The 14,769-nt window shown below is 28.6% G+C and overlaps 2 protein-coding genes across 4 annotated transcripts in view; one reads left to right on the top strand and one right to left on the bottom strand.

Annotated features, from left to right (window-relative positions):
- The first annotated feature begins 6,634 nt into the window (after window positions 1–6,634).
- Window positions 6,635–14,769, top strand: part of LOC129974913 (beta-1,3-galactosyltransferase 1-like) — a 12,898-nt gene continuing 4,763 nt past the window's right edge. The window contains exons 1-2 of one of the 3 annotated variants that reach the window (XM_056087704.1): window positions 6,635–6,852; window positions 13,800–13,994. In XM_056087704.1, coding sequence (XP_055943679.1) covers window positions 6,810–6,852; window positions 13,800–13,994 — 238 coding nt within the window. In that variant the 5' untranslated portion in view covers window positions 6,635–6,809. Of the gene's footprint in view, window positions 6,853–12,688; window positions 13,995–14,769 lie in introns of those variants that run through there. The other 2 variants (XM_056087703.1, XM_056087702.1) reach the window with 2 other exon arrangements.
- Window positions 13,836–14,769, bottom strand: part of LOC129974912 (integrator complex subunit 12-like) — a 27,706-nt gene continuing 26,772 nt past the window's right edge. The window contains exon 9 of the mRNA XM_056087700.1: window positions 13,836–13,961. The gene's annotated coding sequence lies outside the window, so the exon portion shown is untranslated. The remainder of the gene's footprint in view (window positions 13,962–14,769) is intronic.

Here is a 14,769-nt window from a genome sequence, read left to right as displayed (position 1 = left end):
CTTCAAACTAGACAAAGACATAATGAAAATTTAAGTAATTGAACACTTACCCACAATAATTATCCTTGAGAATTGGGACGAGAGAATACGCGAAAACACAGAGAACAGAAACAGAAAACACCACTCAAGCTACAACTTTCGTTTCCTAAGCCTACGCTAATCCACTTCGCATATTTCCACACACACACAAAAAAAATATAATCCATCGCTGATCGCTATTTCCACTCCTCCGAGACGGACCATATGATTACACATGCACTAAATTTATGTCGATAGCTCTCACATTATTAAAAAATCACAACACAAGAATAATTTTGGACTCTTTTTTCTTTTATTCTGGCCATCATTGGTTAACAGGCGCAGCCTTGCTACCGCACACACACTCGCTAACGCTACACGCTACACTTAAGTGTTTTTCCCTTTGCCGCAAGAGGGCAGCACAGTGACAGGTCGGAACAATATTCACTAAATAATAAAAAGTGTCTGGGCACTTTCGAATGCATACAATTTTGCGAATTTCAAGAAAAATTGAACGAATTGACCTAGAACATCGGCTATGTAAATAATAAATTCACATTTTACAGTGAAAGTTCAGTCACAAGAGCATTTAGAAGATCGGCCAGGAATTAAAAAAAAAAGAATTCGATTCATTTCATTTCACAAAAAGATGATAATGACTTGTGTTTTTCATTAATGATTTTGTTAGCTATGCGAACTATTTTCCATGTGTTTTCGTAAAAATAACTTATATATATTGGAAAATATAAAATTTTTATTTAAAAAAAAACAAATTTTGCTAAAACATAAACCAAAATTTTTTAGCCTATTGTTTGCTTAAACCATGCAGCATTTTTAATCAAATTGCATAAAGCTGACAGAATGCGTGACAATACTCTGATGAAGTATTACATTAAAATTAAAAGTAAAAATTGAGGGTATTTGTAGTCAATAAGTTTTAATTGCTGATATGAGTGATAATGTATATTTTACTTTCATAATTTTAAATCAGATACATACTGCAAATTTAAATGAAAATTCTAATTGAATACCAATTAATATTCAGAAAAATATCGTCACTATGGAGTGCATATTTTCAGTTTCTCAGTAAAAGAAGGAAAATTTTGAGAGATTTTCACAAATTGGCAGATTTTAAACTTCAAAAATTTTGTTGAATTATATCAAGATACAAAATTTTCAGTTCATCTGCAAAATATCAAACGATACGCAAAACTCAATACACTTGTATACCTATAAATTAAATACAAAATTTAAATTGTAGTCAATTAGAAAACATATTATTCGCATAAAAATTGGAATTATAACATTATGTAACTTGATATATACTATATAATTAAAATCAAATAGCATATTTTTTTATATTTAGACTTTCAAATTCATTCCGTAAATATCAGAAAATGGACAGACTTGCTGATTGTTTGGATCTCAATGTCATAGACTATTTGTGAAATGAACTGAAACTCGAATTCGAGCTAGATCACAATGTTTTGAAACAGTGACGGAACTTACCAGCTTATGTTTGCCAAAATGACGTGCAGCTTCTGTTGAAATATTCGAAAAATTGGCAGGAAACCTTCATCATAAAGAGAGAAATAGTTTTCTCAATTTTGAGTCCAAGTATATTCTTTTCATGTTCATATATCCTTTCTCAAGAAGTTCAAAAAAATATGCTAATCAAAAAGTGTCTGGATATTTTTGATCATATAATGTACATAACAAGCTTTAAATTTTGGAATACGAAAGAAGTTCTGTCATATATATTTTTTCAAACATAATTATTAAAAATAAATATTTGAAAAATACCTGACAAATTCGCATTTTACGTTCTGGGTCTTTGCGCCAGCTTGAAGGTTCTCGTTTATCAAGATCTTGTAAGGTTTGAGATAAATTTTGAGCAATTTGTTGAGGACATACGTGATCGCCACATCTGCACATGGTGCACAAACAAGTGTTCGTTCCACAGTGTCGTCTTTCTGTCGACATGCCGTCACAATCTATGTTTAGGTAAAACAAAACAAAAAAGTAAGAAATTACATTTTTTCCCCGTAAAATTCTAACTTTTATAATGTTTTAGATTTGATTCATCTATCTTTATTTCACTCTTAAATTTTAGTCTTAATTATATTCGTTGATAATGTGCACATGAGAACTACACTTCATATTGAAGCAAAGCTCCATAGCATAAAATATATATTTAAAATATAATAATATAGGAAGAATATATAAAAATATATAGATAAATATCATAAAATATCAAATTGTTTTTTTAAAATTTTACAAAAAAAAAAAAGTTGCATGGGCATAAAATTAGCATCATTAAAACTGTTTCACATCACTGTTTACTCTTTTGTTTTAATGTTACGTAAAATATTATTTTTGTGCAATAAAATAAGGAGAAAAAAAACCCCCAAAAATTCTTATTAGTTTTTAATTAGAAATCTATGCATTATTTTTATAACTTTACTTAGAATACAATTACTACCAAGTTAATCATAATAACTAGGTGCCAATTTTGTTCCTGTAGGTTCAAAAGGACCGTTTTGAACGATTGTTGAACTCCGCATGCCCCATAATACTATGTATGCCTATAAATATTATTATATTAAAAACATCATTCCGAGATTATTTTACTTCATCAAAATTTCTATGTTTATTATTGACAAGTAATAAAAAAATGCCGTAAATAAAGATTTATATGTATGAAATATAAGGGATATGTACATTTGGACGATCAGTTTTTGTTCTTTTAAAGCATACACGCATTCATTCGGTAACATTCAAATGACAAATAGCGATTATTTTTCTTCGCCTATTGAGACTGGAATCTGGACATACAGCTTTAGAATTTTTGTTTAGTTTGAAAAACCCTTCACGGAAGAATAATTTGATAATTGCTGAGGAAGTCGGAAAATTTTTAACTCTGAAAGATACATAAAAATACGTATCTAATTTACTAAAATGACATGTATTCGAAAGGAAGAAAGTGTTTTCTTTAACCTTGGGGCTATGAGCAAAATAATATATTGTCATTAAGCTAATATTTTGAACAGTTTTTCTTGGCATTTTTTTTATTTATTTGTTGTTTACTTTTTTCCTTGATAATCTTTTGAAGGAACATTTTTAATTTCATAAATAATTTAATTTTGCTTTCATTTTTATTTTTTAATTATGAATCTATTGTTTTAAATGAAGACAAATCTTTATTTTAAAGAAAAACATGTTGAGAATATTGTCGAAGGTTAATTTTGAAGAAGATCAAGGAAAATTATGAGAAGCAGAATATTTTTGTTTCATATAATAGGAGAATAATTTTCTTTTAAAATTATCATATTGTATGGGCGTTAAATTCTCTCTACCTTTTCAGATATAATTAAGAATTTCAAAATCTAGCAATAAAGGTAGAATTTTTATACGAGGTACAACATAATTTTGTATTTTAACGGAAAGATATTTGCACTTTCAATTATCATAATGCGAAAAAAATGCAACCCAAATATGCTATATCCAGAAACTTCATGGTAAGAAACGTTCCAAATATAAAATAAAGAAAAATAAAATGTTTAATAATTGCTACTATGATCATATTAAAATAAATAATGGGTTGAAATTTACTTTGATGTGCCGTCTTCACATCTCTAAGATGCCAAGAATCCCTAATAGCACAAATACCAGACAATATTTTTACGATATCTGACGATATTCATAATATCAAGAACCATTGTAGAGATATCACATAATATATAGCACTAATAGGGATGCCAAGTCGTCAAAGTCAAAAATCAAGATAATTGATAATTTGCCAATTTGAGGGATGGGTCACAGAGTTCTTGAAACCGGAATTCTTAACCTCTCGACATAACGTATGATATTGGTATTGACATGACATTAAGATTACTTAACAAGTTATTGTGCATTATGAAGGTGAATATCAGTTACATTGATTAGTAATATAAATATTAATAATATTTCGAAAGTGAGAGGTAAAAGTAGACCAAAGAAAAGAAAAAGGCAGAATTTTACATGATGTGTTTTTGGTAAAAACAGTCCAAAGTCAAGTCGGGGTGGTAAAACAGATTAGACTTTATGCAGGGGTAAGATGACGAAGTCTCTTGTCTTAAGGTTCAATGTTTTTAATAGTGTTGTTGTCGCTTCTGTCCAATTTATTAAATAACCTTGTTGATAATTTTTTTATGGAAGTCTTTTAATGTAGCAAGACTGAAGTCTTTGCGAATGTCGTTATTTCTAACAAACCACGACATATTATTAATTTTCAGAACCGTCACATTTTGCAATCGTTCTAGTACTGTGATGTGATGTTAGCTATGGAAATGAGAGACCGGAGCATGAATTTATAGATTAAGATCTTGTTTTTTCGGGATAGTTTAGATTTGTAATTAAAAATAGTATAGAGCTCGGCTTTTGCTCCTTTACAACTATTCTTGATCCTATTGATACATTTTTTTAAAGATTAAGTGCTTATTCAGGGTGATGCCAAAAAGGTAGTTGACTCGGTAAATAATACTCTGTGTATAAGGTTGTTAAAAGAACTATTCCGCTTGTTTGTTCTACTATACTGGTGAGAAACTCAAGGGTCCCATTGAAATAAATTTCAACAAAATTGCTATATTCATTCCTTTATCCTAATACTTGCATATTAACCCCATGCCATTCAAGGTTTTGCAAGCTTTTGGCGAAAACACATGGTATTGGCAAACTTCAGTTTTAGCTACATATTATTATCGGACATAGTCGTCAGACTAACATGACATTTTTGGCGATCTTTCTTAATCGTTTGTTGCAATTAACATGACATCTTTAACACTTCATCGCTGACTATTAATTGCTGATATGCGGTTAATACAAAAGACCCTCATTCCATAGCCAACAAAACAACGTTAGCAACCTTACCAAATCCTTATTAGTCAGTTATAGATTAATGTGATAACTTTAAAAGTCAAATTAGATTAGGGGTGAACCAGATTTTAACCCCCTTCTTCGTCAAGTTGCGATAACGCGCCAAAGCTGGCAACCTTTAGAATGGCATACCTATTATTTTTTGCCTTTATTATGCGCTATGATTGGACATCTGCTCCCTCGCTTTTGAACATTTCGCAAAACACAACTCCAGACTGCTGTTGGCGGTTTTTGAAAATTGCGCCATGCAAGGGGTTAATCTCCGGTCATACCTAGATTAGTTTAGTTATCATTCTGGTTTGAAGTTGTTTTGGGTTTGTTATGAAGCGGACATCATCAGTTTGGAGTGTGATCAAATAATGACAGCGGTACCTTAGCTGGTTCCCACTTTAAAGAACACCAGTTGGAGGAAACGTACTTGATCTGTAGATACGATAATTTTTGATGGAATCCAGCTTCAACTCGCAACTCTCTAGTCTCGATGTTAACACTCTACATCATTTTAACTATGTTTTAAAATGCCATAGATTAACCACAAATATGACAAACTTTACATTCAGGCTATTCAATGGCTATGGAAGTAGTGTATTTATTCTTTTTAAATATTTCTAGACGCTAGAATCCGAAGACTTTCTTTAAATATAATCTATATTCTTTGTGAAATGAAAATCTTTTCTTTATATTTAAGAACCTCATGTTTTCATTGATTAAAAATAATACCCACCTTAAACAAAACATTTGGAGATAAGAGTGAAAGTTAAAAGATCTACAGTAATGGTATCAATATATTTTTTTGTTGTCCTCTTAAAATGCATCATTGTAATGTTGAGAAGCAGCTTTTATTTTTTAAAAAACAAAACATTAATTATTTTGCCATTTTCCTTGCTTTTACCGGACTTCCGAAAGCTAATTTCTTGCGATATTTAAAATTTGATTTTTTTCACTTTTCTTAACTATTTTGCCCTGTGTTCATCTGTCTACTATTAGCGTTAGTAATCATTATGCCATAATGTCACAGCATTTAAATAAAAAAAGAAAAGAAAATGGCATCCAGTCGATATAGTGTACTATAACTAATTATTAGATTAACTTTGTAAACTAATTTTCTTCTTTGTTTAGCGACAGAGCTGATTAATTCATTTTAGATTGAACATCTGAAGTCGATTATATTTTCCTCCAGTTGCAAAAGGGCATAAAAAGAAATAACTTGCAACGCTTTTTTATAATAGTTTGAATTCTCTGACATGAAATTCTGTCCCATGTGGTTCTATAACGGTAATAGTTCAATTCATATCTCAACATAGTTTGAATCTAACATTATTTTTTCATTGTCCTACACTTCACTGCGACATTATTTCCTTATACTTTAGCATGACTCGTAATGGATTTTAAAATTAAATCCGCGCGACACATTTATTCATATAAGATAGAATGATGTCAATTCAAGACGAAATATGCCAACTTCATCGTGAAATATGCCACTTTAATTTGTTTGCATAATTTTAGAAATATTTATGCATCTTGCATGAAGAAAAAGAACACGATGTTAAATATTAGCTTGACATCAAGGCGAAATATAAAATGACATGCAGTTAAAACAATCACTCGATAAATTCTATTGTTATCTTCACGTGATATTTATCACGTGACTGTGATGTCAATGGCAATTCATTCAACAAGGACATTTGTTTGTTTCGAAACAATCAACCGAACCGCAAAAAGTAAAATCTTAACTTACTGCATAATGTTTATTTAGCAGAAATTGTGAAATATTGATAGATATACCTGGTTGTATTTATGAACTCCGAAGCATTTTTTTCGATTATTATGCCAAATTTAGAGACTGATGCGGAGAAAACGGAGAAAGTGATAAAGTTATGTGCAATGGAGAATTTGAAAGACAGATGTCGTGTCCATTAAGTAAGTGTTAATCATAATGCTATCTTATCATTATTAAAACTTGAGGAATTTCCTGAAAATAGTTGGAACAAATGTAAAAGATAGTCGTCAAAAAATATTTGGCTTCAAAAAATGTTCTTACATGAATCTGAATATGGAAACTGTATAATTTCTACGTATTGGCAGGTTTTGTTTCGTTTCACTGTGCCTATTTTATGGTGTTGGAATGGTTGAGAAAATCTAGTATATTACTCGTAGTTATCACTCTATCTTAAGGGAGAAACGCTTGTTATTCTTTGTCAATCTGAATGAAACTGAAACCCCAATAATAAGAAATTATTTTCTGAAATTTAAATTAATGGTTGAAATTAGAAAAATGAAATTTAAGCATTTTTCTAAATAACATATTTATTTAATTAAGGTTGATTTTAAAGTTACAGAGTAAAATTTGCACGAGAAGACGTTCATCTTTCTAATTTACAGTAAATCTAGCGCAATTTCTTCTCGGTATTTCCATTTTAATTTCCTCAATATATTTTCGACTTAAGCTATGCCTTGTTTTACAAGATACATAACAACAATTTAATTAGCAGTTGAATTGACTATGAAAAAAATCCCTAAATTTGAGCCTGGATAAAGGGATGGGGGAGTGGAATGGAAGTTGAAATACTTGTTTTTTTTCCTTTAAAACAGAAAGGTCTTAATCTAAGAAAGAAAATTAAAAAAAAAAAAAAAAACTGTAAGTATTAAAAGGACTTACAAAATGGACTAAGGAAAAGCATGATAATTAGACCAGATATATGTTTAAAAAAAGGAAAATTAAAAAATATATATTTTATTGTTACTTTTTTAAATTTGAGTTAATTTTTTGAAATTTCACTTAAGGACGTGTCATACAAAAGAAATAACTGGTAAACATTTTTTAAGTTGATGGCTGAATTTTTTTCTTAGAAAAAATTAAACTTTGCCGCAAAAAATTCCTTGAGAAATGATTATAGATACTTTTCTATTTATCAGAATTCCCAGAGAATTATTCTATAACTGTTGAGTTAATTTTACAATAGTCGAAAGAAGATAGAATTCTGAATTTTACAATTCAGAAAAAAAGATGAAAATTGAATTCGGAAACATTTTATCTTAAGGGAGAACGGATGACAGCACGCAATGGGAAATTCCACGCACAGTTTGTTTTCGACAATGGTGCAGTGAGAGCTCTTGGACACCTGCTTGCTTACATGGTGGAAAAGATTATATGTTAGAATAAACCTTTTCCTTTCTAATTTCTCGTTTTTATTAGAGCTTTCTCAGATATTGAAAGAAATGAAGTTTTCCTTATAATTTCGGGTTTCTTGTTTTTAAAGTAAAAATTTTTCCCAAGCAACAACAACAAAAAATCACCTGCAAATATTGTAAAACTAAGATTATTCTAATAATGGATATTTTGAAGTCAGTTCAGAGAATTTCTATCGAAACATTATCTGTTGTTAGAATACATTCCGCGTATGTGGGATAATTCCACACAATTTGCCAATTGATGTACGGTATTACCCTGTTCCAAAAATCCTTTATCTAATGGGTAACATATTTATTTTACAGATGCCTTGAAATAAATCGAGAAATACTAATAAGGAATTTTGGAATCGGACTCAATGAGAAGTAGTTACTGAAGCTGTCGAAAAATCATGGAAAAGGGAAACATTTTTGGCTTCCCTGAATTTCCCTTATATGAAACAAATTTCCTTCGATCTAATCTTTCGTAAAATCAATTTAAAAAGACGGTTTCCTCAGTTACCAAAGAACAAGAAATCGCTGAACATGCTCTGAAGTTAATCAGGCTATTTTAGGAGCATTCATAAGTTGGATTATAATTTTGCTGAATCTAACCAATCCAAACTAATTTCAATAAATCGACCAACATTACTAGTTTAGATTGTTTAACATTATTCCTTGAATAAAGTGTGCCCATAAAAAAAAAAAAAAAAAAAAAAGTCAGCAAGAATGAACTACATCAATGATTTCAACTAAGAGGAAGTCAGAAGCTACTTCAGAAATTTACAAGTAATTTTTGAAAAAGTGAAAATTAATTGAAAAACGGATCTACAATGCAGACAAAGCCGAATAATGGTGAAAAATTCTATGAAATTATTGAAATAAAAAATGACGGAACATTTTCATGCCTTAGTATTCTAGCAAAATGTAAATAACGAAACGGTAGTTTGTGCTTTCAATGATACAGAATATAGGCTTTAAAAATTACAAAAATAGTTATGAATTTAATCATTCAATTTGTTCTGATGAAACTCAAAAATATTGTTGCGGATGTGAAAGATTTCTGAATTTTAACTTTGAAATCTTAAATTTATTTGAGATCAAATTGGATTATTATTTATATTAATGTTTATAAACAGAACTTTTACTTCTAATTCGCGAGATTTCAACTCAAAGCCATATGCGGGGAATTACCCACCATAGAAATAATACCACACTTTTTAGAAAATCGAGTATTTTAAACCTATAAATCGGTTAGACAAAGAAGAACGTTCGCTCATTTCGAACTTAATGTATGGGCACTGATCAACGAAAACTCGTTAGCAAATTTATTATTGCAAAATTCTCTTAAGTGGGTGATCTTTCACTCGTCCCTAGGCTGGTTTCCGAACATTAAATTTCACACTGAATTTCATTTTTGAGATATAACTAATGAAATTGAAAAGTAATGGTCTGAAGATAGAATATTATGCTAATTTCAGGCCATTACTTTTTATATGTATGATAACTTATATATATGTTTATTTACAGCAAAAATTTGGTTTACAATTCAATTATGCAAAGAAAAACTTCAAATATTTAAGATATTTTCATAATAAACACTGATTTTCATAAATGCAAATGCACTATATTGTATGCACATTAATAAAATACCATATAAATGTTCTATTTTTGACACGGATATGTTTAAAAAGGGGAATGTTTACAACAACTATGAATTTTTCAATAAAAAGTTTTGTAAAAAAATCAAACAAAAGTTTTTTATGGTGGATTTTAATTTTTTTAGCAAAATGTTTATAAAGTAATAATAGAAAATAAGAAGGGAAGTCCATTTTTTTATTTATTGATGGTTTATTAACATTTGTGTTCTGTAGAATTTTAAACTTGTGAAACACCAACATTAAACTCCAAAGAGAAACTGATGCATTTAACAATCCTTTCGAAAGAACACGACTGAAATAATAATTAGGATGATCTAATTTAAATCATAAAACTGCTCTGGTACAGTGGAATAAAAGGTCATCTCAACTGTTCTTAAATCGCTACATAAAGTAATTTCCTTATTGTTTCACGATTAGAAGCCTTTATGGCTTCAGCTTCTTTGCAGGCTTCTCTACACATCTGCGCAAGTTAGTAGTCTCATAAGTTCGTATGAAATTTTTCACGCATTCGTACATGTTTGAGCTCATGATTAGACAAATGTATACAAAACTTAGAAGTTAACGGCTTGTTTGAGCAGATTATAGTTACAAAGTTTTAAATAATAATATATGCATTTTTCGAAAAAGAAGGTTCGCTGCATATTATTGTCATCGTTTTTCCAGTTCTACGAAAGACACATTTTGAAAAAGAACCTTAAAAGAATTCGTTTGATTTCCATTTTCTTGTGCAGAGAGCAGAAATATAAAGAATTCTTTATCAACCATTGCAATGAAAAAGAATTTTGTTTTGGTAAGAAAAAACAACGTACTCTTTTTGATATAAAATTATCATCAAAATTCTTAAAGAAGGTTTCATTAAATTGTTGGAATTATATACATATCGAAAAGTGAAATAATTATTTCTCGGTGATTCAAAAATTCTTAAAGAATACATTTAACTTTAATATTTCTTTTTTAAAAAAACAAATAAGAAAAATAACTCAATGAAATAAATCAAAAGTGTTTAAAATCTTTTCTAATTTATATAATTTTATCTAGATAAATCGTGTTTAAGATCCTTGTTTTATATTATTTAAGTGTAACGCCAAAGCGTTTGACATGCATTAGTGAATAAAATATAACTATTTTAAACGTGTGAATTAGTTTTTGATTTCAAGCATTTAGTAATAAGCTAATATAAGGAAAATAGGGTTCCAACAATTTTCTACATAAAATTAACATTCCAAAAAGGTAATTTGTGAAAATATTCCACTCAGTAGTAATTGAAGCAAAAATCAACTGAGATTTAGAGCAATTGTAACAAAATTAGTAGGATTGTTAATAATAAGCAAACTCGCAGCAGCTGAATCACATATTTTAGCTATCTGAGCATGTGCAAGATTCAGCTGTCTTTAAAATAAAACTCAAAACATTAATGTTTTCCTTTCAGAAAGAGAAACAATTATATGAAAATTCGTTTGCTTTTTAATTTTGTGATATTTTATTTTTGATGTATGGAAGTAATTTTTTATGATGTAAATTACTGAGCGGTGAGATATCTAATATTAGAGTTCCGATACAGATATTATCTTATCTTTTAGGAAACTATCTTATTCAGCTTCAAGAAACATTCAAGAAAAAATATTAAACTACTTCTGTCAATGAGGATGATTGAACCAACATCCTGTCTATGATTTGATTATTTAAAATTTACGGCGGGAATGTCTTAAACGTTATTTAGAATAATTTTTTTATTCCAAAGTATAGATCACCTGAAAAAACAATAATTGTATCAATTTAATAGCTGCCAAAAATTAAAAAGTTTAAAATGTTGCTCATAATTTTTTGTTATTTGCTATTTCAGATTATATTGAATTATTTTAATTATTAGCACATTAAATATAGAATATTTTTCGATGAATCCAAAACTCACAAACCATGCGCTTGATTAATTTTGAAATGCTACTTTGAAATATATCTATTAATTGATTATGACTTTTAAAACTCAGTATAAATTTTTACTTTTTTTTTTTTTTACTTTTTAGATAAAAAAATTTGAAGATATATTTAATATATTATAAATACTAAATATATATATATCTAATATATAAAATTCTCGTGTCACAGTTTTCGTTGCCATACTCCTCCGAAACGGCTTGACCGATTTTGATGAAATTTTTTGTGCTTATCCGGTATCTATGAGAATCGGCCAACATCTATTTTTCATCCCCCTAAATGTTAGGGGTAGTCAATTATTAATTAAAAACTAACTTTCCCGCCAAAAAAATCTTCCATTTTCCCCACCGCCAACTTTTCCGCCAAAAAAATCTTCAATTTTCCCCAACGCCAAATGATTTAGGCTTTAGTTCTTTTTTTCTCCCAACAGTAATGAGGCTAGGGTTAAGATTTTTCGGCGGATTATTTCAAACGATTCTGTTTATTTTCTTAATGTTTTATGCATTTAAAATTAAACATTGTTAATTAATCCATGTTTCAGATTCATTCTGAAGTACTTTTGAATTAAAATAGCACAGAATAAAGGAAATTAAAAATGTCTAATCTTCATAGCGTTACCCCAACTGGCGTAGAAAAATTCACGCATTTGCGTTACGTAAAAGGCGAAGAAAATTCACGCATGCGCACTGTGTTCTGATCGTTGGCATGGCAACCATTATCAACGGACGATTTAAATTACTTTTAGGTTAGTTGTATGCTTTTGTAAGTAAATTGTATTTATGTTATATATTTTTTGTATATGCTTATAGTTTTAAGTACATCGTTTTTTAAGTAGTTTTTTTTAACCTGTTTACAATGATTTAAATTATTTTTAGGTTAGTTGCATGCTTTTGTAATTAAATTGTATTTATGTTAGTTATATATATATTTTTTATATATGCTTATAGTTTTAAGTACATCGTTTTTTAAGTAGTTTTTTTAAACCTGTTTTCGACAGATTATTTTAAACGATTCATTTTATTTTCTGAGTGTTTGATGCATTTAAAATGAAACATTGTTAATGAATCGATCCATTCATGATGAATCTGAGAAAATTTTGTTGACAAATGCTTGAGATATTACATAAATTAAGAAAGATATTCTTTAGTGCCCATAAAGTTTAAACGCTCAGTGACTCTATCACAGTAATCATATTATTAAAAAAATGCTTTGTTTCAGTAAAAAATATTGTTATATTAATTGCAGATTAATCCTTTACACTTTAATTTAAAACATAAATTCTACGAGGGGTAACAGAAAATTAGAGAGATACATATCACGTTATGACTGAAGGCCTTTATAATATTATGAGTGAATTATATGACTATCAAAATTTGAAGTTTTAAAATATTTTGCTGAAGAATCTATTAAAGTTGGAATTGCATAAAATATTTAATTATTAAAATTTTAACGAACACTAAGATTGGCGAACCGGCTGGTCGCCAAAGGCGGCTAGTATATATATATATATATATATATATATATATATATATATATATCATTTAATATTTTTATACTCATTTTTATCTTTGAATCGAATGAAAAATATCAATTATGTCAAAAAGTAAAAACGCTATTCTGAATTCAAATTAATATACAATATGCTAATTTGAATTCAGAATCAAGTGTAGTTGCCTCAAAATTTCCTTTGGTTAATATTTTAGTAAAAATAATTTAGAATATAATATAGAACGCAGGAAACATCTAAAATGAAAAGATATACAAGAATTAATGCTAATAATGCTTTATGCATTATGCCAAGGAAAGCAATAGCATCTTTAATGTTAGTTATGGCTATTTTAACAATTTTTTCATTTATATCCATTGAAATAAAGCGAATTATTTGGCTAAAAAATTTAGTTAAGCAAAAAGATATCGAAATGCAACATTATAAGGATGCTTATGAGCAGGTTTTTAATACAACCTTCAAATCGAATACATCTGTAGAAACTGCATCAAAGATCACGAACAACACATTTCTTCTGACTATTGACTGGAATGCCGAAATGGTTGATGACGTTTTATCAGAAAATCCTTTATGTAGTCATAGACTATTTCTACTAGTTCTTGTGGCATCAGCTCCTGAAAATTTTGAACACCGAGACACCATCAGAAAAACATGGGCTAATCCAAAAAACAAAAGTCCTACCATATCTGGATTGAAAACCAAGACTATATTCTTGATCGGACGCACTTCTAGCCGTTTCTTAAATGCTCTTCTGAAAACTGAAAAGGAAATCTCCAATGACATTCTCTTAGGTAATATTTTTATCCTTTAATATTAAATTAGTGATAATTTATTCAACAATAATTTTTTAAAAATGGATTATTTTTCAAATTATTTTACGTTTTAATAATTTATTATAATTTTACGAAATAAACATTTTTCTATTTAAAAATTTTAGTATCTTAATATCAAGTTTTAATTCATCATGAAGATGCAAATTGAATTGATGTAATTGATACAAATTATATAAAGAAATTAAGATTAATGAATAATTGAAATTATGATTAAGATTATTTTAGAATTTTTATACACACATATTCTGAATTAATTTGATCTTACATTTATTTCTGCACAAAAAAAAAGCTCGTTTTATTTTTAGCTTTTTTTTAAAAAAAAATTGTTTAGTGATATATCCTGTAATTGTGACTTTTTGCACACATTTTCCTCTTGTGACAGCTTTGACAGCAGAAAAACATTTCATTATCTTTTTTTTTTTTATCTGACAGTTTTATACCTAACATTGCAATCAAACTTATTTTAAATGTCGTTTTTTGTGATTATTTAAAATGATGTCATTTCAATCTGGACACCCTGATTTCATCACGCGAGTTATCAAAGTCCAACCAATATTATCACAATCAAGTAAATTTTTATCGTAATAAAGTCTACCTTGCAGCGATTGCTACTGAAATAAATGCGATTATAATTGAAAAGAAAGAGATAATTTGAAATGTTAGAAACAATTTTGTAATGACTTTATGAAAAGTAAGCCATTTCTGAATGACTTCATCCCAGTATTACTAGCCC

This window comes from Argiope bruennichi, chromosome 7 (genome assembly GCF_947563725.1).
Source record: "Argiope bruennichi chromosome 7, qqArgBrue1.1, whole genome shotgun sequence".
NCBI lineage: Eukaryota > Metazoa > Arthropoda > Arachnida > Araneae > Araneidae > Argiope > Argiope bruennichi.
The sequence above is the reverse complement of the archived record's forward strand: the minus strand, read 5'-3'. Positions and strand labels throughout refer to the sequence as shown.